This window comes from Myxocyprinus asiaticus, chromosome 39 (assembly GCF_019703515.2).
Source record: "Myxocyprinus asiaticus isolate MX2 ecotype Aquarium Trade chromosome 39, UBuf_Myxa_2, whole genome shotgun sequence".
In the NCBI taxonomy this organism is placed as follows: domain Eukaryota; kingdom Metazoa; phylum Chordata; class Actinopteri; order Cypriniformes; family Catostomidae; genus Myxocyprinus; species Myxocyprinus asiaticus.
This window is the reverse complement of record NC_059382.1, coordinates 32,447,875-32,471,905: the sequence shown is the minus strand read 5'-3', so window position 1 is coordinate 32,471,905 and position 24,031 is coordinate 32,447,875. Positions and strand designations below refer to the sequence as shown.

The 24,031-nt window shown below is 37.7% G+C and overlaps 1 protein-coding gene across 7 annotated transcripts in view; it reads right to left on the bottom strand.

Annotated features, from left to right (window-relative positions):
- tfdp2 (transcription factor Dp-2) overlaps window positions 1-24,031 on the bottom strand; it is a 71,855-nt gene that overhangs the window by 24,830 nt on the left and 22,994 nt on the right. For 3 of the 7 annotated variants that reach the window (XM_051679779.1, XM_051679781.1, XM_051679780.1), the window contains 3 exons: window positions 19,531-19,610; window positions 16,454-16,514; window positions 4,245-4,333 (listed from right to left, as the gene is read on the bottom strand). In XM_051679779.1, the coding sequence (XP_051535739.1) occupies window positions 4,245-4,333; window positions 16,454-16,514; window positions 19,531-19,542 (162 nt within the window). In that variant the 5' untranslated portion in view covers window positions 19,543-19,610. Of the gene's footprint in view, window positions 1-4,244; window positions 4,334-13,669; window positions 13,759-13,934; window positions 14,040-14,272; window positions 14,574-16,453; window positions 16,515-19,530; window positions 19,611-24,031 lie in introns of those variants that run through there. The other 4 variants (XM_051679785.1, XM_051679784.1, XM_051679783.1 and 1 more) reach the window with 4 other exon arrangements.

Genomic DNA, 24,031 nt, shown 5'->3' with positions numbered 1-24,031 from the left:
ATCGGTACAGCATATACAAGGTGGAAAGATTTGATGACAGAGAAAAACCTGAGTTGTGATGCCCATGTTGCTTCATTTTTGTTGGACAGGTAAGAAATTATTAATTGTTTAGACCTCTCTCTAAAATAGTATCAGTGGAATTTACAGAAAACTCATACAAGTTTCCCTCAATGGTTTTAAAATTACGTGTGTAGTCAACGTATGTTAGTAATGGATAGTTTTCAGCAGTGTTTACAAATGCAACTGGACGGGGGCCTGGGTAGCTCAGCGAGTAAAGACGCTGACTACCACCCCTGGAGTCACAAGTTTGAATCCATGGCGTGCTGAGTGACTCCAGCCAGGTCTTCTAAGCAACCAAATTGGCCCGGTTGCAAGGGAGGGTAGAGTCACATGGGGTAACCTCCTCGTGGTCGCTATAATGTGGTTCTCGCTCTAGGTGCGGTGCGTGGTGAGTTGTGTGTGGATGCCGTGGAGAATAGCTTGAAGCCTCCACATGCGCGATGTCTCCGCATAATGCGCTCAACAAGCCATGTGATAAGATGCGCGGACTGACGGTCTCAGACGTGGTGGCAACTGAGATTCATCCTCCGTCACCTGGATTGAGGCAAGTCACTTCGCCACCACGAGGACTTAGAGCGTATTGGGAATTGGACATTCCAAATTGGGGAGAAAAAAAGGGAGAAGAAAAAAAAACAACAACAACAAAAACCAAAAAAAACTAATGCAAACGGAAAGCAAAACAAGTTCGCCAAATACAGTTTTCATGGACATGCTAAATTCATATTCATTTCCAAAAATTACTGATATGAGGGACAATAATAATCTGTCCTTAACTGTAGAAGTCTGTTCACTTGAATTCTGACTTTTGTCTTTAGGCTAGCAATTATATTATAGTAGTAATAAATAACTTTAGAAAGGATCTCAAACTCCGACATTTTCCAGATGCAAATGTTATTCCAGAGCTGGAGAGGGCAGCAGAGCCGATCATGCTGATCCACATCGATAGATGACTGTCATGTCGGTCCTTAAAGTACACAAAGAAGAGCAATGCTAACGCTAGCTAGAGAACTACTGAATGCCCCTTTAAACAAGGATCTTTTCACATAAACAATGCTTTTTCTCCACATCAATGTTCCTGTTATGAAATTTTAAAGTAACTGTTTCTCCTAAAATGTTTGCCCAAGAATGTAATGTGTAGCGGAACGGCGTTACTGTGAGCTGTTACAGAATATAACCATCTCACGCTGATTGCGTTTACATGCACTCCTCCCATGAACATTGGCGGAGAAGAATTGGGTGGCGGATGCTACAGCAGGCCTCCACCCTGGGAGCTTAAGCCCTGGTAAGACTGTGCGTTATTGCAGGTCTGCTCACAATTGAAATTTAACTCAAACAATCATTTGTTTCATTTCTAAAGCATGCTCTTTACTGACACTTTTGTCAACTTGGTAAACCAGTACATTAAAAACTTTATTAGGGGCAAAATTGTTTGATGTGGTGGATATGACTCAACAATAGGGCTGCAACTAACGATTATTTTGATAATCGTCTAATCTAACGATTACTAGAACAATTATTCCACTATTCGGTTGATTATTGCAACGATTAATAATTAGCTCTTAACCGACGTTAAGAAAAGGTTGTATTTAACATGCTTACTAACAATAAAGAGGACAAAATCATCTTTTAAAAATACCTCTAAATGACATTCACTTAATTAAAGAAAAATGAATATTAAGTTAAATTGCATTAAGTTTAATTCAGTAAAAAATTCACTACAAAAAATCCTATTGTTATCAAGTGCTTTTTTCTTGTTTTCCATTTAAAATGTTCTAAAAATCCTTAAAACAAGATGCATTCACTTTAGAAGCAACATATAAGATACTTCACTCACAAAAAAACAAACTCTCTCTTCTTAATAAAGCTGCTTATTGCTGATTTTCTTACAATAAGAAACACACAGTAACGCATATATTATGATTCAATATGTCGCGAGCCATCACGTTATAATCTAGCTGGAGCAAACGCATCCCTGCACCAGAGTGTGCATAAGCCGTGAAGCATATTCAATCAACCCCCTTAGATTGGGTCACTTCACGCAACTCATAGAAGTGGCGCTGACTGCACAGAGAAATGCCAGTTTTGAAGTTTGTAATTATTTACACAAGCTGCTTCCTTATTATTTAAACTTTAATAAAGGATGTATTAAAGATATAACACCAGGGTGTTTCTTTTTAAGCAAATTTTGCTTAAGTGGAACAGCAGCTCTGGCTCCACTTTATTTCACAATGAGAGTGCTTCTGTATTAACTTATTTTGTATTTTTGTATAATTTCCTCATACTTTGCGATCTACAACACCTTAAGCTGGAGTGTGAGTCTGGACAGTGAGCTGTTTTCTTCCTCTCCTCAAACAGGCACGAGCTGTGGTGCTCCTCTCGTGTGCTGTCATTCGTTTCATATGATCTCACGTTGTCTTAAATGAGATTAAACGACTATTCGTATATTTGTAGATACTGAAATGGTTTATGTGTATAGTATTTCACTCTTTGTTTAGATTATCAAAGCTTTTAATTATTTTTTCAAGGGATATTCATAATTTAATATTGATACGGGTACGGAACCAGGCTTAAATAACTTAATCTATCCACATAAGAGGCATTTTAAAAGTACCAAAAATAAATGAAGGCCAGGTCAAAAGTTTTAAATACATTTTTAATGAGACTTTCATTTTTCAAAATATAATAAAAAAGGTGAAATCTATTAATTTTATAAAAATCGATCTCTGGGGCATGAAAGTGTCCAAAGTTGAAGAAACACTCCTTTTAAACATGAGCGCGACGAAGAAACATGAAGAAATGAGAAAATATGGAGCGGGATATGTCCCAAACAAGTTGTAATGAGACCAAACTTGCAGTGCCTTGCCACTTCCGGTCGCAAATTGACACATTAACATAGAATTGTATCTGATTTTTACAATGCTTCTAATGTGCTTCATCCAATCAGATTTTAGTCAGAACTATACATTTTAGAATGTTATTATTATTATTATTATTAAATTTTTTGAACTGTTTTTCCACTAAATGCAAGCTTATTTTATTTATGGAGATGCAAAAATAATGATCGTTACCTAACCCCTTTACCAAACACTCAAACTGTCCTCATCTGCCATTGTTCAGAAAAAACAGGTAGTCCTGCCTCAAACTCACGACACTTTTTGAACAAGCCACGGAACCTCAATGTTTACACTCTTCAGGAAGTCAACCTATGCATATTAAAATGGCATAGGATAAAATAGTTTTTTCATCGAAAAATAACATAGGTCACCTATAATGCTTTCATCTACTAAGGTGGAGGATGCTTCCTTGCAACAGAGCAATCTGTTATTAAACAGTTCTTTAAGGTTTATTCATCTTTAAACTCCTCCAAGTTCTTAAGGCGGTCACACACCAGACGAGAAGCACCATGCCGAGTCACGTCGTGGCTAGGACACGGTACAGGTATCAAACGCAGGGCACGTCGATGCGTTTCAGGTTGCAGACAGCACACACAAAAGTTATAAAGGTTTTTCCCTCGTTCAAGAATAAATAACGCTAGAGTAAATAATCTATTTCCTTTGATAATGATTTGGGTCGAATTTAATGGAAAATATGCGAGTTGCGCTCCGTGGCACGGCAGAAATTTGAGTCGTAGCTGGGTGCCACTGACAGATGGCGAGTGGCAGCAGCGGTGTGCGTACCTTCATTGAAAATAGTTGTTTCATATTTTAGAACGCACCATATCGTCCACCAGACGCCTCCGGTGTGCAACCCCCTTTAGTGTGCTTTTAAGAATTTTTCTTTTAAGCAACTCTCTTTTGTTCATCTCAAGCAGTACAGCTGTACTAACCCACACCCTCTTTCCATCCTCCTTCATGTCATCTCTCGGTTATCTATTGTCTATGTACAGCAGACACTAACACATGCTGTACTGGTGAGTATAGTGAGGTGGTCCATAAATCACAGTTCCCTAATTTATGACTGCCCCTTTCTGGCCAAAACATGAACTGCAGGACAAATTGTCCCATCTGTGATCAAGTACCACAAGAAGCTTGAGTTTATACAAGAGAGATAAAGAAAAGTCAATAAAAACATCTTGTTTTTTGTAAATGGGGTGTTACAATCTGTGTATGGGTTAAGTTATAAAGTGCAGCTTAGTGTGTATATGCTTGTTTGCATGTATTCTTTGGTGTTGGTAAAACACTAACCATTTGGGCTCCTACATTTGAATTAACCGTTCCTAGTGTGATCTTGGTGGCTGGGCTGTAGCTGCACGGCGTTACCAGGGAAATGTTGCCTGCAAACACAAACACAGTCAGGCTGATGTGCACAAATAGAACTGTGAGCATCACTGTAGGAAAAACATTTTACAGACTAGCAGAAGCTCTTATGGATTATGTGTGCATTGACTGGAAATGGTGACTTCTTTATAATGATGGCTTTCAAGCAAATTAACTTTTCACATCCTGTTATAAAATTAGTTTTAATGTTTCAAAAGTTAATGCAATTTAAAAAAATAAAATAAAATAAAACTCCAAGCTTGCTTTGCCTCAATCTATTTTTCCTCAAAATATCTCACTGCTAAATTATACATAAATGGCCTCAAAGAGGTACTTGGACTCTTAAAGGGATAGTTCACCCAGAAGTGAAAATTCTCCTACCACTTCTTCACCCTCATGCCATCCCAGATGTGTATGACTTTCTTTCTGCTGCAGAATACAATTAAGAATGTCTCAGCTCTGTTGGTCATACAATGCAATCTGCTCCAAAAAGCACATAAAGGCAGCATAACATCTATCCATGAGACTCCAGTGGTTAAATCAATGTCTTCAGAAGCAATGTTATAGGTGTGGGTGAGAAACAGATCAATATTTGTTTTAGTTTTTTTTACCATCAATTTACTTTCAAACAGCCTTCCTAGGCACGTTCACGGTTTTTTCTTCTTCAGTTTTTTGCTGATTTGCATTCTTTGTGCATATTGCCACCTACTGGGCTGTTGTGCAAATATGTTGTATTTATTCTTTTCCTTTGCTTTATCCCTCCATTTTTTTCTTTTTCCTATAAATAAATCATAGTTGCACCACAGCCCTGAGGGTGGCGATATGCACGAAGAATATGAATCGCTAAAACACAGAAGAAGAACCCGGTCCTCTCGTAAACACGCATAGAATGGCTGGTCAAAGTGGAGATTTAGAGTAAAAAAATTACTCTGCAAAAATTGATCTGTTTCTCACCAAATCTATCATATAATTTAAAAACTGTCATATGGATTACTTTTATGCTGCCTTTATGTGCTTTTTGGAGCTTCAAGCTTTTGGTCACCATTTACTTGCATTGTATGGATCTACAGAGCTGAAATATTTTTCTAAAAATCTTTGCATTCAGCAGAAGAAAGAAAGTCAGACACATCTGGGATGGCATGAGGGTGAGTAAGTGATGAGAGAATTTGAATTTTTGGGTGAACTATCCCTTTAAGTCACTGTACATATGAATGTCATTGCATTAGATGACAAAATATAAGACTAAGTGGCATTTATTTTAAAGACAGATAACACAAGCACACTTTTCAAGCAAAAAATTAAGAACGACATCTTTTCTTGTAATAACGAGATGTCAAAAAATGAAAACAAAATTCTCATAATAACAAGATAGTTATGTCATAAAAACGAGATCTTTTGTCGTTTTATCAAGATGTTTTAAGCATCTCACAAATTAATTTAGACTACGTATCACTTTTCATGTCCGATCCCACCTGTGCTTACAGTTCAGTGTAGCTACTCAATGGTAAATTAATCCTAAAAAGTGTTTCATTTTGTAACATTTTGTCAAGTCAGCATGGATTTTGGGATTTTTCTCCAGAATCTCAGGTTTGGAGGAACATGTTCCAAAAAATTAGGCTGGACAAAGTTTTCTGAACCGTGTTAGTGTAAACTGCAGGCCAAGATGTTTTGGAGTGTTCGCAAAAAGGATGAGAATATCATATTTTTATAAAAAAATATAGGATTGTGTAAAATCGTACAATTCGAAAATAATTAAACAACGAATATATAAATATAAATGCAATCCAATGTTTTGTCAGGCATTTAAATGAATACAACTACAGAGGCACTGTAATGACAATAAAAAAAAAAAAAAAAAAAATGTTTTATTTTGTTTTGGTTGACATTTAATTTGCCACTTTATAAAGTGTGCAATGAATAAAAATGTTTAATTCAAAGCTGTTAAAGTAAAGCTATATTGTACATCAATATTTCAATGCATTTTATGAATCTAAATGAACTTAAATATTTTATAGCCTATTTTTAAGATTTATTTTAATTTAAGATTACTCAGTTCAATTTGATTGAATTTTGTTTTGAAATTGAAATGCGTAAGTCTTAATTTTTTTAGTGAGAATTTGAGAGTTACAGCTCAACAACCAATTCACAAAAGCCAAAGTCAAACTGTTAATATTTTGTGTTATTGTTTATTTCCACATTGTAACATTTCTTTATGACTTAAACAGAGAAGAAAATAAAGATTATTGATTCCAAATAACTGTGCCATGGTTATATGTTGAATTCATTTGCTGTTATTTGTATGGGCTACAGAGCAGAGCTGCAACTACCAACAAGTGCACAAAGTGGTAATTTATCATAGGAACTGTCAGCTGTTAAGTGTCATAATTTACTTATTACGAGAAAATATATAATTTTTAATATATCATTAATATGAGAAACGATGTTGTTTATACGACATAATGTTTCTCTATTACGAGAAAAGATGTCGTTTTTACAACATATCTTGTTAATATGAGAAAGGATGTCATTTTTACAACATAACATCTCGTTATTATGAGAAAAGATGTTGTTTTTATGACAACTGAGTGAAAAAAATAATAAATACGTGGCAGCATTGCGCCACCGTATTAAAGAGCAAATGTTGTGATTTAATTATATAAATATATAGTCTGCATGTGCTGTGCGCTTCACAGTGGATGAGTGCCCTGCTCTGTCATGTCATACAACATGCAAAAACATGCATAATTCGTGCATATGTCAATGGAGTTTCCAGTAGGGATGGGCATTTTGGCCATTTGGTCTACTCGAGTACTCTAACTAATTACTCGAGGGGCAATGACATGTTCATAACTGTATATATAAAAATAGGTCTGACAAACGTCTTTGGCTGCTGCATTGCATCTTGTTGTTCCAGTCTATCTTCTATTCATTATTATAGGCCGTTATAAAATAATCTGTTACAAAATGTACAAAAGATTGCATAATCAAAATATAATGCAACATATTTTGTCATGTGAAGATTCGCTGCCCAACTCGATGAAAGAATGTGCACAACGCGCGTCTGTCTGTTCTTCCTTCAGGTCACCGTAGTAATCTTAGTAAGCACGCACCAGTTTTTTTAGTGACTGTCTGAACAGTCTATTTTCAAATCGCGGTTGGCTTAAAAGGAGACACCACAATCATCACGTTTTTTAATATGCGTGTTAAGTTGAAGTTCAGTTTTGAAGAAACTCGCCTGCTGTATATGCGCTGCTTCAGCGCATTGAGTCCACTGCTACATGCCTGGTGTTTGTGTATGTGCCCCCAAGTGTTCGCTCCTGTGGAGAAAGCCATGATGCTCCGCATTGTTGTTGCTGTGATGATTCATGAAACACTCCATTCAACTCGGAAAGTCTGAATTTCCACCTTTCAACTGGAGAAAGTGCAACGGAATGACACTTTATGTCGGACTTCTAACTTGGAAACTTGTGCGGAAATCTTCAACTCCCATTTCGACGAGATGCAGTGTGTTTTACGTCACACAGGGCAGGGAGGTTTACAGTCAGTGACAAACATTCACTTTTTTTAAATAATATCCATTAACGAGTCAAAGTTCTTACATTAAATGATAATAAAACGTGTTTAGTAAATGTTTTGCAGAGACAGGTGTTCAAACACTGTTAATTATACTGTTTTGATTATCGTAACGATAGCATTGCAGCGTCGTATATCAGTTTGGTTGCTATGAATCAATGTACCCCTCAAAATCACAACGTAATCAATCTCAAAATTAAAAATAAGCTCCCTCTTTGACACGTTTGTGTTTAGTTGTCATGTAATTGTCATTGAATTTGAATTAAGTGAGAAGTCACATCATGCATGATCACTGTCGATCATCGTTTTCATGATTGATCATTGTTGTCACGTCCGAGTACTCGAGTACTTGTGCCCATCCCTAGTTTCCAGTGTATTAGTGGTGGGCTTCACACATGAACTTTAAAGCACGCAGATCATGCTGACTAAGATTGTAGCCTTAAACGGTTTAATATCACATATAATGATTTTAATTTGATTAATTGTGCTTAATTTTTTTCTTCAAATATGTCAAATTCATGTGGGAGCATTTGAAGCAGTCTTGTGTCAGTCAGACAGCGTGCAGGTATCGAACCGAGTCGGTGCTCGGTCGTGACCACTTTTTATATTTTAGTATAGACTTTGTACCGAAGTACCAAAACATTTGACATTCCTACTATTAGATATGAATATGACATTTTTAAGCATCCAAATACATTTGGGGCCACTGCATAAAAGTGCTTTTCATAGATTTTCACCCATGAATATCTCCTTTTAGATGCCATTCAGTAACTGTTTTGTAGTTGTAGTATATGTGTGAGGTAAGGGTTATAGTATGGTGACAGAGGGTGAGGAACATTTGAAAAGATCTTGAAACTCTCACAAGTGTTCATTTCTTTGAATTCTGTGGTATCTTTTGAATGCAAATCTTGTACATATTGTGGCATTTCAAATGCAAAGCCATGCAAATGGACATTGCAATCACGCACAAACGCACATTCACACAAGACAGTGAACACACCCTGTACTGTCTGAATGAGACGACACATGCCAAGAACTCCAACTCAGTGAATGCCTGCTTCCCTCTCACACATGCACACACGCAAACTTTCCAAAACGCTCCGTCTTAAGAAGAGTAAAATCTCCACCAAACCTCTGTATCACAGCAGACTGCCTGTCGACATTACACTCGACTTGGTCAACATGATAATATCACATGCCAGGGCTTTTGATCTGAATAAATATTTAAAACAAATCTAAACATTCCATCTATTCCGGTTCTGTGCAACTTTGCAAACCATGCAGCTTCACTTTTTCATTTAAGTTTGTCTTCTTTTAAACTTGTTTTGTTGCAGGCCTATGAAATGAGACTCTTCCATGTTTAATTTTCGGCCAATAGGTCAATCAGTGACAATTAGATTCTCAGTTGGTCAAGTGTCTTTTTGCAATGCAAATTTGCTGGTCAGAGTTCATGAAAATTGAACTTTTGCATGCAATGAAAGACAAAAAATTCTATGCATTTGCTTGCATAGTACACATTCTTCATGTGAACATGGTGAATGGAGCAAAGTCTATTGTGACCCACTGACTTCCTTTAGTATGTTTTAACTACCTGTAAAAATGTGTTCTCTTATTTTTTTGACAGGGAAGTGGTTTCTGGTCGTCTCATTAAATAAAAATGTGGTCAATGAGCCATGCTTGCCTCTCTGAGACAGAGCAAGCTACTGAAAATGACCAATCCCAACCCAGCTTAGAACATTATTAGTAATTTATCATTTTTATAAATTACTTAAAATAATTAAGGCCACTAAATGCTCTTGACATGAACGGCTAGAAGGCATTGGAATTTAACAATTCTGGTTGATATTCCGATTCCTCTTAAAGATTCCTGTTCTTCAACAATTCCATTCATGATTCTTTTAGTACTTTGGAAGAAGAAATATTTGGAAATAAGAAATGCAATTATTACTGTATTTGGGGCCTACTGGCCTCAGCAGTCTGTTACCAAACAATGATCATTTCATATTTTAATAGATTCTTGCAGATTCAAACAGACTCTTACAGGTGTGTTTACACAGACCTTTTAATTATTTTATAATCAATTCATTTTTTATATAGAATATCCTAATAATTAGGCTACAACAAAGTTCATCATGTGTATTTTTAACCACACACTGACATATGAACAATCAGTCAGAAATAAGTCTCACGAGTTGGATATGGTGAAATGAATGACTTGTGGGTTCAGTAAGTTTTTGATTCACTAAAATTAACCGGCTGATAAGAGTCGTTCGAGAGGTAGCTTTGTATGCTTTGCAGTGTAGATTTAAAAGAATCGGCTCATGAGAGTAATTCGTTTAGGAATCTGGCTACACTGGCCACGCTGTAAGTTTTTTTCGCAATAGATTCAAAAGAACTGGAACATATGAGACATTCGTTTGGGAATCGGGTTACATTGTTTGCACTGTATATTTCATACTGTACATTTTAAAGAACCAGCTCATATTAGTCATTCATTCGTGAACTGGGGTACACTGGTTGAGCTGTATGTTTTGCACAGTAGATTATAAAGAACAGGCTAATAAGAGTAATTTGTTACAACATTAACACTAACATTTCTATTGCACGGAGTGCTTTGTGTTCACTAATATCCTTGTTTATATTTAAATCCTCATTTATGCAGAAGTTTGGCGCGAACCTCTGCAGAAGGCGTGTGCATTACAGCGCTACAAGCCTGGTTCTGAAGCAATTCATCTTCAGCAGCTACACTCAGTGTGGTCCGCTACATGGCTCAGTGAGACTCGGAGTTCAACTGAATGAGACACACATACGTGCCATTTTTTCCCTTATTTGGGCAGTAAAATGCGATTGGAATTTAAAGTGCACAATAACCAAAATCAATCATCACAACAAACAGTTGCATAAAATAACCACGATCAGACGATTCATTAATTAGTTATAAGTTGAGCAGCGAGTTCTGTGTGTTCCCTGTGTGTTGAGAGTAAAAGTTTAGTTTAACTCTTTCCTTGTAGTGCGTGTCCAAAGATGAGATAATGTCTCTTTTAGGGTACGTTTACATGACAACGATGTACTAAAAATGGAAAAGTTTTGCCTTTGCGTTTTACAGACGGCAACGTTGTCAAAACGATCCCCGTTCACACGGATCCACAAAAACAACTAAAAAACGCTGTATTATGCATGCCAGGCCAGTAGTTGCCGATGTCACTTTGTAAAGAAAACCACGCGCCTGCGCACATAAGCATTCTTCTACAGAGTGGTGAATACAAACAATGAAGATGGTGAAAGCAATAAGCAATTTTGTCTGGATGGACGATGAGGTTGCTTCATTACTACAAGCTTTATTATTACAAACACAGTCCTGTAGTCCGCCATTTTGAAGTACTCACGCGCATGCCTATAGACTGAATACGTAATACGCATGCACATAACGTCATCGTTTTCACAAATTCGCGTTTTTGTATGTTTACATGGAGACGATAACGGCATCGTTTTCAAAAACTTGCACTTTGAAACCTGTTTTCAAAAGTTTGCATTTTCAGGCCCCAAAACGCCGTTGTCGTGTAAACGAACAGCCAAAATGCATAAAAAGTTTTCTGTTTTTAGTTGAAAACATTGTCGTGTAAACGGCCCCTTAATAACCTTTCTGTTCTTTACAGTCAGTTGTTGATTAAAAAAAAAACAAAAACAAACAAAATATTTAGTAAATGCAATATACTATTAGAGATGGCACCGATCCGATACCTGGATCGGTATCGGCTCCGATACTAAGCTTTTAGACAGATCAGGTATCGGCCCGACGAGCCCGATCCAAATCCAATACTGTGTGTTAGTCATGTTCGTTACTGTCAAGCTCCAAAAATGACATCAAAGAACCATAAAAACACCATTAAAGCAGTCCATATGACTCATGCATTTCAAAGCCACTTGAAGACGTGCGATAGCTCTGTGAATCACAAAAGGCTGTGTTTAATAAGTAAATATATAATATGCGCAGAGCCAGCGCGTTAGTAAATAGTGCTGCTTTGTTGACACAAACTCACTGCATTCATGGCTATTTTTAGCCTTCACAGCGATGCGCAATATTTGAGTGCTACTCAAGAACAACATCTCAGATGTAGATGCTCTATAGTTCGGTTCACTTATAATATGCATTTAGAACGGAACCAGAGGTGCATTTTACCAGAATTTAAATAAGAAGCGAATTAAGCTACTGTGAACTTGCCTACAAAAACACACATACAGGACTTCCTCGAGATTTCAGAATGTCAAAATAAAAGCGTGAGGGTTTAGAAGGTGCACAATTTAAATATATTACTGTTGTATTTCAAATTAAAATTAAGTCAATAACAATAATATTAATAACAATTTATTATTATTATTATTATTATTATTATTATTGTCATCATCATTGTCATCATCATTATTATTTGTTTACAATTTATAACAATATTTAAGTTGAATGGGTTCCAAAAAATAACTGTGTGAATGAAAAGTGGACTGATGCCTTACAACTAAACTGAACAAAAAATAGATCTGAATCCTTTTAAAGTCCAGATGCAAGTTGAACAAAATATTGAAAAAAAAACAAAAAGGCACAAATAAAACTCTGGTTTCTTTTCTACTGAAGACTGGAATTACTGTTAATTTTGCTGCTACATTTTCCAGTATACTATTTAATAATAAAGTGTTTCTTAATAAGCTATACATTTTTATTGAAATAATGTGTAGTTAGAGGTTTGTGTTTCTTTATATATTAAAGAGTACTCCCAGTTAGTTCCACACAGTAATGTAAAGATATTCTAAACTGATTATGCAAAAAAAAAACAACACTGGTATCGGTATCGGCCAATACTGAGATTTCCGATATCAGAATCGGATCGGGAGAGAAAAAGTGGTATCGGTGCATCCCTATACACTATCATATTTATTGATGGAATATATAGGTTTGTTCCTTTTAAAAAAAGCTAAAATGTGACCAAAATGATGAAAAATGGATAAAATATAATTAGTAAAAAAGTTCCCCTGTATAATTAACAAAACAAGCTGGGAGAGAATTTCTTTCATATGTAATCAAAATGGACATTATAACTGAAATATACCCATATGAACTCATATAGAAATTAACTAGAATCAAGAGCTTGAAAAACCGGAATCGAATCAGGAAATCTGTATCAATACCCAGCCCTGCTGGCAATATCTTGATCTGGAATCAAACTACACAGAGAGATCTAAAGGTGCAAAGAAATGTAAAAGGTTTCAAATGCCAAAAGTAACCTTCCAATTCTAGTTGAAGGATCAAAACAAAGTATTCAGTGATGGCACGTAGGAAAATGTCATAGTCGGTGGGGTGATATTTAGTCTACAGCTGGAGGACTGGCTGCAGTGAGTGAAGCGGTTTTGCACTGGGCCTCAGCGCAGGAATGCGTCAGTGCCACACACTCTTTACAGCAACAATGAGCAAAGCCACATTAGAATACAGCTGAGCTGTGACCCAGCACACACAAAAGAGCAAACACACACACACACACACACACACACACACACAGAGACAAATATTGAGCAGAGTGTGTCACATTAAAATTATACACGAAAACATGCAATGTGCTCAGTGTTTGTGTTACATTACAGTCATAAATGGCTATTAATGCAGAATAAATTCTAGATATACACCGATAAAACACACGGATCATGCAAGTGAATACAGGAAGATGTCAAAAAGAAAACAATTCTAAACATATGTGAAAACAAAATGAGGAGACTTCCATCTGAGGGAAACACACAGTTACTTCCTGGGGCTGCCCAAACAGACAACATAACTCCAGTGCACGCTCGAGCACACATCAACGCGACTCAAACCACGTCAGTGCCTGAGCTACATCAGACTTCCAAACACGACAACCCTGCTCTGCAGAGTCCAAAGGGTCACATATACACATCTACTCACTCTGACAATGTCAGAAAGAAAACAAGCCCCTTTTCTTTCAAAAACCTCTGTATATAAACTTGAGTTATCACCTGACATGTGCAAATTCTCCAGTTATTTACCTGTTTTTTTCTGAAGTGGGAAGACAACCACTTCCATACTTCTCACCTTTAACTATTCCTCTCCTAATGAAAAGTGCAAGTTCTAGTCCCACACAAGCAGTGGGACTCTCGCTCTACCCCTCCCCCTAAATACAGAGCCCTGGAGGAACTTCCACAGTGACCCAAAGAGAGAGAGGGTGAGAGAGCGAGAGAGACAGAGAGAGAGAGAGAGAGTTAGACTTAGTCTTCCTCTCCGCCTGCCACCCTGACACACGTGCAGCCTTCCCAGCTGCTCCAACTCGATTTCTGAATTCAATGAAACAAAGAGTGAGAGAGAGAGAGGGGGATGTAGCATTTACCTGAAGAGAAGTGAAGAGCATGTTTCGAAGACCACTTGCTGGCTGGGACCTGGTTTTCCCTGTTTCTCTCTCTCTCTCTCTCTCTCTCTCTCTCTCTCTCTCTCTCTCTCTGTCCCTTTTGTTACCATTCAGTGGAAACTTGAGAGGCTCGCCAGGCATTGCCGAGTGAGCGCAGAGGGAGTCCACCCGCCCACAGACGGACTTTTACCCATGCCGAGTGGGAAATGCGCTCAAAGCGGCCGCATTCACTGCGAGGGTGTCTCAGCCTGCTGCAGGACTTCCTGCCTCCGAACACACACAGACGCTCACATTCTCACAGAGCGAGCAGGTGATGGGCACTCGCTTGCTCTGGCCTGGACTGATCTGAGAGCAGTGGAAAGCCCCAGAGAGCAGGAGAGCTGAATAGATGAGTGGCTGCACAATGGAGCAGCCTGAACACATGTTCATACATTGAGCTTACACCAGAAGACCAGCCTGAGCCACATGACTGCAGCTGTATCACAAAGCCATGAGGGAAGGGCGAGTGTAGATGTGCATGTGGTGAAGTTTTACTTGACGTACAAGTGACAAGGTGAACTCAAAACTGGATGAGTGAATTAAAATGAACATAGGTTACGTTCACACAGCAGCAGAATCCGGTTGTCAGTCCTGTTTGGACTGCTAAAATACAGTTCTGTTCACAGACAAAGTTAATTTATGAAAAATAGTAGGGATGGGAGTCATACAGAATTTAACGATTCTGGTTCCGATTCCTCCGAATGGTTCCATTAACCCTTCTTTTAGTATGTACCAAATCATGACCAAAATACTTAAGATATTTTATGAATTCTTTCTTTTGCCTCCCTACCTAATTCAGGTGCATCGCTAGACTTCAAAATCAGATGAACCGCAGTATAAATGCGTACCAACCCGTATAATTGAGAACCAACTGAACCAACTCATATACTCCAAGTCTAGATAAACGTTTTAACCTAACGCCCCTCTCTACTAATTTGCTCTCAGCTGGGGGGGCAGTATCGCCCCCGTTGGGTACCCCTGATTTATATTAATGTGTATTTTTAACTACACATTTTCATATCAACAATCACCATCCAGTAATTATTTTGACTTAAGTCTCAAGCCTCAAGTAGCTATACAATTTCAAGCCTTTATTTGGGCAGAAAACTGAAGGAAGACGGTGTATTGTTTTTTCTGTGTAAAGTTAAGTTGACGACAGCTTTGTGCTCCTCATTTTAAATATGGTAAAATTCTCTCATTTTCTTTTCGGCCCACAATCACCATCCAGTAATTACGTGTGACGGGGTTACTTTATATTTGTTTAAAAACGTGTAATGGCCAACGTGGTCAATGCAAGTTAGCAAACTACATGAACCGATCCCAGTTCTGTGTATAACACTTAATCAATAAGATCACGAGATAGAATTAATGCGTTTCGAGAGCAGAACCGCTCTGAGGCCACTGAAACACCGTATCCTGAGCCTTATGTGTGTTCCGGGTATTTGGAATACACTACAGATCAGAGCGGCGCATATGAGAGACTTGTAAACTCCTGTGGCTACATATTTCTGAAAAGAGCGTGACAGGACAGTGGAGATAAAAACAGACTTCGAAAGAGCTTGCAATTTAGTCTATCATCCAAAATGAACAACAATTTGCAACTTCAGGTGGCTGATAATTTCAGCTTGCTTGCTCAATAATATTGCAGATGGTTATGCTTAATTAACCATGGGAGGCAGAAACCATGATCACAGTTAAAATATGATTATTGTTGAGCCTAGTTGATGTCCAATGTATTTTTAATAAACCTCACGACTTAAGGTTCAAATTTATATGAATGTTTGAGGAAAAGTGTATATCTTAGGTCCTGTATCTGGTCACTATTTCTTTTACATTTTCACTGTCACATTTTTGCCTTTACTAGTTCAATTTAAATGCCTTGCAAATGTGAGAAACACATTTTTCAAAGTACAAATATTCCATGTTCTGTAGTCTCTCAATTAATGAGGTCATGAAAGCTGCATGCATAGTAATTATATAAAGATTTAGCAAAACGCTGTTTAAAATAGATTTAGATGTCGTCTAACAGGTGGCACACAGCAGTCAACTACTCATTTAGGCATTTATCTGAAGGCAACTTTGAAGTTTGGAGCATATTTCAGAGTACCATATGGTCACTTTTACCTTTAGGAATGTTTTGGTTCAGAAAGGCCTTGAGATCTCCACACAAAGCTGTTGTGCCAACCTAGATGGGGAACAAAATTCGAAAGAGTACAAATGAATTGCAATATTAGTTTGAAAAATATTATTTAAATCACTGAAATTACAGGACTCTCCTTTCAACCTGTGACCATGTGACAAATTGTTCCAGGATTGATGAATAATTCACCCATGTCAAAACTGAGAGCTTTGGCAGATGGGAATATTTTCAGTGACAAAGCGATTTAAAAGGACAGTTGACCAAAAAATTATAATCAGCGCATGATTCAAATTGATTACTTTTAGGCTGCCTTTATGTCCTTTTTCGAGCTTGAAACCCCATTGACTAATATTGTAAGGACAAAAACACCTCATATAGCCTTCAAAATATTTGGTTTGTGTTCCACATAAGAATGAAAGTCATAGGAGTTTCAGACAGCATGAGGGTAAATCATGAGGAAATGTTCATTTTTTGGTTAATTATTCCTTTAAATGTCACACAAAGCGTACGGTTTCAGAGGACTTGTAAAACAACATATGAGTTGCATGAATTACTGTGAATGGTGCTTTTTTTGGCCTTTTTAGAGACAGACAGACCATAGTCTGTATGCTTTAAAACTAGGGCTGGGTATTGATTCAGATTTCCAGATTCTATTCGATTCCAATTCCGGTTCAATTCGATATCGATTTATATGGGTAAATTTCACTAACAATGTCCAATATGCTGACATGTGAAAGAAATTCTCTCTCAGCTAATGCTGTTAATTATACAGCTGACCTTCTAACCTGGTATATTATGAAATTAATAATTATACAAATTTGATTTCATCATTAATTTTTCATTATTTTGGTCACATTTTAGCTTTTTAAAATGCACAAATTCCATGTATTCCATCAATAAATATTAGGGCTGGGAATTACCACAGACGACCCAATTCAATATTACAACAATATTTCCTAGCCGATTCGACATGTATTGCGATATTGCAATTCTGTATCTAATGCGATTTGATGATTTGATATAAAAACAAAACAAAAAAACTCTATTGAAGAACAGCTGGGTCTGAAATGACAATTGTTTCATTCTGTATAAATATAACTTATCAAACTAATTTTATCATTTTAGAATTTCAAATATAACACTGTATATTACCCCAGGCTATTTGCTATTATCATAATGGTAATTTTGCAACATGCAAATGGAGGCTAAAGAGTAAACATGTTCAAGAACCATTTCTGGGGCTCTACTGAATAATGACACACATGACAATTGACCCATAGTCCCAATGCCGTTGCATGTTATTTGCATATGCATTCTGAGATAGTCTGTCTCATAGACAACACTATTCTTACAAACTGCTCCCAGATGACTTACAGAGAAAAAAAAGTGAGAACTCACTATTTGCGCGTGTTCTGCGAGACACGGTCGCGCTGTGCGTGTGGGCGCCAAAGCAGAAATGAACTTCTGAACAAAAAAGCAAATCAGATGCGCAGATGCGTCATTTCTTTCATCTGTTCTTCAAAATATAATCAGGTGTGTTTCCTCAAGCATGCGTGTTTGCATTTAGCGGCATTTCTTGTTGACAGTGGCGGGTAAATGTGTGAAATTACCTGCCACTGCACATGAATACACTGGCTGATAGATTATAAATATTGGGCGGCACGACATGTAGTTCACGGAATTCAACAGTTTCAAAAGCCTTTTTACAGCTAAACTATTTATTAAAGCATTGTCAGACATAATCTGTATACTGACTTCTGAAAAATACTCTCCACAACACCTCTCAAATAAACTTTAACAGGAACATTGATCACAGCAGAGGATTTTGACGTCCAACAGTGAACAAATGGCGCTTAATGGCTGTAACAGCGGTGCATTAAAGAACTACATGTAAAGAATTAAAGTTGGGACTGTGCTAGTGAAAACGTTTTGGGGCTGTCCAACTGTTTGAGAGGTTTGACATCCTCGAAAGTGCTTCAAACTAGAAATTTTCAGAATTCAAATGTGTCTTAAGTTTTGAGGTCTGTGCAATGATATCAAGGCGAGTCTTGTGATCACCAAGGGAAGCTGCTGCGATATCAAGTGATCAGCTCTGCACTATCCCATCTCTGGATCACTAATAGCGAGGGAAGCCCGTTTGAAGTGTGCACTCCAGAAACAACATTAGGACAGAGAAAAGCACACCACTTGCGCAAGCTTCTGTGATGTCTCGCAACACACTCACGTGAAAACCAGACTTCAATTGCACTTCGCAAATGCGTTTAAAGCATATGAAATGCCGGGCGCCAGCTTTGGCGTTTTGATCATCTAGCGTTAGAAAATTCCCAATGCAGGGAAAACCCTGACAGTGCAAAATTTGGTCACATATGTGTGTGCTTTAATCGATTTTAGGATTTAAGAATCAATATCGGTATCGTTCAAATGAAGATTGCGATGCATTGGAAAATCGATATTTTTACCCACCCCTAGTTAAAATCCTCAATAGGAGGGCAAAATCAAATCTGTGTTGTCAGCTAGTGAAAGACTATGAAAATCTATAGAAACTAGGGCTTTAAACGGACGAACAAACAGATGTCGTTCGGGTTTACAGAGACATCTGTTCACAGGGGTCGTAGGTCATGGAGCATGTCACCTTGATTTAATCAACATGACATCACAGAAGCAGATTAAATCTTTTTTAAAGAAACTTGGGCTCTGAGATGAGGTTCTCAGCGAGCACAGAAAAAATGTCAGCTTTACTTTTGTACAAGGCATTACAAGGCATTAAAGCATTGTTCTTAGCATTGTTAAGTTCAAATTATTTCAAGAAATTACTGTCATATAGTTAGTTACCTGATCAAGATAAAAGTACAACTTTAGCACCAGATGACTTCAAAAAACGTTGCTTTCCAAAAGACCTCTTTTGCTTTTGTTTTGACAACAACAGCAGAAACAAAGTGGTTTTAACATGTTGACACTTGAACCATGACTAACTTGAAAAATATCTAAACTGTACCCTTGATGATATAAGTTGATCTTCAAAAATTTTCCACCACACAAACATGCAAATGTTTTAACTCACCGTGTTGGCCATCGTACTCAAGATGACGGGGAGATCTTTCTGCTTGTTAAATCCTTTTACTCGCCGTGCTGCAGAGTCCCCTGTAGACACACATACACATAAAAGTAAGCAGGTGTGTGTGTGTGTTGTGCCCAAACAAACACACTCTCAGCCTGTCCTCATGACCACGAGGAAGATTGTAAGAGGAGAGAGAAGATCTCGATGATGACGGAGATAACACTGATGACCAGAGATGACAAAAGGGATAGCGAGAGGAGGAGACAGAGGATGGAGGAGAATTCACACTCCCCACCCCTGTCAGGACCCCCACAGCATGCCACCTCCAAACTCTCTCCCCTCCCCGGAAAGTGTGTGTGTGTGTGTGAGAGAGAGAGGGAGGGAGTAATTAGGGTTACTTTATCCAACGCTATCTACATTACAATAATTACTGGGCCGTCAAATGCCATACCCAATCATGATGTCAGTGGCTATCCACTTTCTGATTTGCCCGATTGGGACAAAACCAGCACCTTTTGTGATCCGTAGATGTTAGGATGCCTAATAGTTAAACTTATTTTGTATGCTGGATATGTGGTCATACAAACAGAAGAAAAAAATCCACACAAATATCAAATCATTCACTGATGCATTTGCATAGTATCGGATTTGGATCGGGCTTGTCAGACTGATACCTGATCCATTTAAAAATGTCAGTATCTGAACCAATACCGATCCAAGTATCGGATCGGTGCATCCCTACTTCATATATGTTTTGTTTGTGTTAATATCACTGGTGGCCCGATCGTAGCAAACAAGCGAGTTTTCACTTGAACGCTCCATCACAGAGGAGAGCAATGGTCAGTAAAGATATTCACTAAATAATCGGAGTGTAATGGTTTATCATGGCACAATAAATTGCAGTTAAAAAAATGTGACAATCGTGCATCGTGGAGATTGGACTTTATCATAATTATTATTATTTTTGCAGCTGTTCTATCCAATACGTCCTTCGTCTACGTAATGCGGGCATACAAATGGTAATCACTTCACTGCACATAAGGAGCTCTAAAATACGATTGCACATTAGCAGCCACTGGTGTTGTGCGATGAGTACTGCTGAAATTACAAAGACAGAAACTGTAACATGAAAGTGAATGTAAAACAGGGAGCACCAGGAGCGGGAGAGAGATGCGCCTTTTCAGCGTGCAGGAGTGAATGTCCGTTTGAAGCGCAAGAGCGATCTGGTCTGACTGCGCGAGAGAAACTTCAGGTTTACAGAGGTTTAATCATAGTGCCATATGAATTTACTATATATAATACTAAATATTACATCTAATAATGCTATGGGAGAATATAATCCTAATGTCAAATGCCATGACTGATTTGATTTCATCAGTAAATTATTATTATTTAACTGGATAGGCATGCACTTCCATTAAATATGTATTTTTGAAAAGAAAATTTAGATGTAATCACATCCAATACATTTTAAATAATTAATTTTATTTGAAATATTTTAAATGTATGTAATCAGTGAGAGTGTGTATAATCAGAAGCAGCATATGTCTCTAACATTATTCCATATTTTCTGCAAAGCAGAAATATTAGCTTATATTTCCATTTGGTATCACCATTGCCCTGTTCTGGGCTGATTTTTAGTCCTAGTACATTTCTGATGGGTCATTTAGCACTTTTAAGAACAGTACTTTTAGCTAAATTTTAAAGGAAAGGAACTGTTTTGCATATGTCTTTAAAGTAATAATAATAATAAAGTTTAGATCTTAACTTTTCTTGATTCGGGCTTAGTTTAAAGAATCGTGAACCGAACTGTGAGTTCATTGTCATGAACCAAACCGAATCATGTGACGAGTGAATCGTTGCCGTCAAAAGTCTAATGTGGCGCTGCTGTGAATAAGGTATATGGAGGCGTCACATTCAAGCCAGCTTTTATAAACTTTATACACTCAAAAGTGTTAACAAAAATAGTAGCCAATGTAAATCTCTTGAACCCTAGTCACTGACATATGAACTAATATGGACTTGGGATGGTAATCATAAAGAATTCCAATTCCTGCACTGTACGTTTCGCGCTGCCGATTCAATTGTGGTGTTGTAGTATTGCAGAATGGTAGCGCAGGAAACACTGTCACAGTATTTTAGCTCAGTGTTCCATCCACATTGGCAAAAGAATGCACGTTCAAGAACTGTTAATGGAAACAAAAGGTTCCAATATTGTAAAAAAACAAATGGAACGTGGAATGGTTTTGGTTTGAGGAAATGGTTCTCAGTTCCCAACCTTTATAAGGAACTGATCATATTAAGACTTACTCATGGTTCATATAATTGTGACAAATGTTTATGTAAGCAGTGGTGGTAAAAGAAAACCAACATGTGTGTGCATGCGTATTTAAAGGTCACACCACAAATTGTAGGTCATCCAATTAGACGGCACTCTGTTGTTTACCACCATTGTGCAAAACAAGTGTGTGTACACAAGTGTGGCCATAAACGTGTGTCTTTTTGCAAACAGTCAGCAAAAATACAGTCTGTATACAGTCTGAAAAAGCATGACTGTATGTTAGGGAAGTTGCTTTTACACTGTTGTCCAATGTCCAATAAGTATGCTAATGTGTGTCCACATGATCTGCTGAATGTGTGTCTTTTTGAGGAGGCTAGGAGAGGCGTAGAGCAGACAGCTGGTAAGCCTGGCTGTGGTGGAGGGGGTAAGCCCAAATGGACTGAGCAGATCAATAGATGAGGGGGATCTAGCCATGCCACCCACCGCCCCTTTCCCACAATACCCCGTACAGCCCCCTGCCTGAGGCACACATAATGGCCTTTTGTCCCACGGGGGAGAAGCCCGACACAGGAATCAGAAAGAAGCTTCAAAGTGGCTGGAGGTCTCTCCTTCTCTTTTCTCTTTCTTTTTCTATGTCGTTCGCCCTCCCCCCAATCTCCCTTTCTCTCTTTTCCTGGGTGAGGGAGAGGCCACCCAGTCAATGTAAGGGAACTTCGGTCTTGGTGGGTTGACACATTGCTCTGGTGACATGACACTAAAGAGACAACTTGTTGCTGAGTAAGTGTAGACACAGGGTGGACCAGGACAGCACAACAACCAAATAATGACAAAAGATTTAATCTACACACAGTAAGTCAAGCCCATTATTGTACATTGTAACCCATTGGTAGAAAAGTCCTTTAATAAGACTCTTGAGATAAAAGGTGATGTATTGAGGACCTGTTCAACGGACTTCACTAGTCTTTATTTATTGCCGTTCGTGTACTTGATCTCAAATCACAATAAAATGCTGGTTTGTCTAATTAGTGGATTTGAAGAAAGCCTGAACCCCAAGTACTAAATTGTGGGATTAAGGAAATTTGTGCTATTAATATTCTAAGCAATCAAACTAATGACTTTAAGTGAAACAAGGTCAATATGAGTCAAATCTTGACACCAGAATATCATAGAGACATGTGTGGGCTCTTATGGCTAGAGCCAGTACACAACCACCTAGCAACACCCTAACAACTACCAAGAACTCCTTAGTACTAGGGATGGACCGATCTGATACCTGGATCGGTATCGGCTCCAATACTGAAGCTTTTAGACCGACGAGCCCGATCCAAATCCAATACTGTGTGTTAGTCATGTTTGTTACTGTCAAGCTCCAAACATTATATAAAAGAACCATAAAAACACCATTGAAGCAGTTCATATGACTCATGCATTTTATTCAAAGCCACCTGAAGACGTGCGATAACTCTGTGAATCACAAAAGGCTGTGTTTAATAAGTAAATATATAAAATGCGCAGCGTCAGCGCGTTAGTGAATGGTGCTGCTCTGTTGAGACAAACTCACGCACAGGTTGGTGATGCACTCGCGGCTATTTTTAGCCTTCACAGCGATGCGCAATATTTGCGCGCTATTCAAGAACAACATCTCAGATGTAGATGCTCATAGTTTGGTTCACTGAAACACTGGTTTCTTTTCTACTGAACACTTAGACTGGAATTACTGTTAATTTTACCTTATCCATTATACTAGTTAATAATCAGAATCAGAATGAGCTTTATTGCCAAGTATGCTTACACATACAAGGAATTTGTCTTGGTGACAGGAGCTTCCAGTACACAACAAGACAAAAACAGCAACAAGACTTTTAAAAAATAAATTAAAATTGAATAAAAAAAATAGATAAATATTGAAAAGAAAAAAGTATATATATAGAATACACAATAGACAACAATAATAATAATATTATATATATATATATATATATATTATATACACACAAATATACAGTATATACATACACATTCTGTGTGTATATATATATATATATACACACACACACAGTTGTGCTCAAAAGTTTGCATACCCTTGGCGAATTGGTAATATATGTACCATTTTTAAAGAAAATATGAGTGAGCAGACAAAACACATTTCTTTTATTTCTTATGGGATTCATATTCAACTGTGGGTTATAACAGAAATGGCACAATCATAAAACAAAACATGGC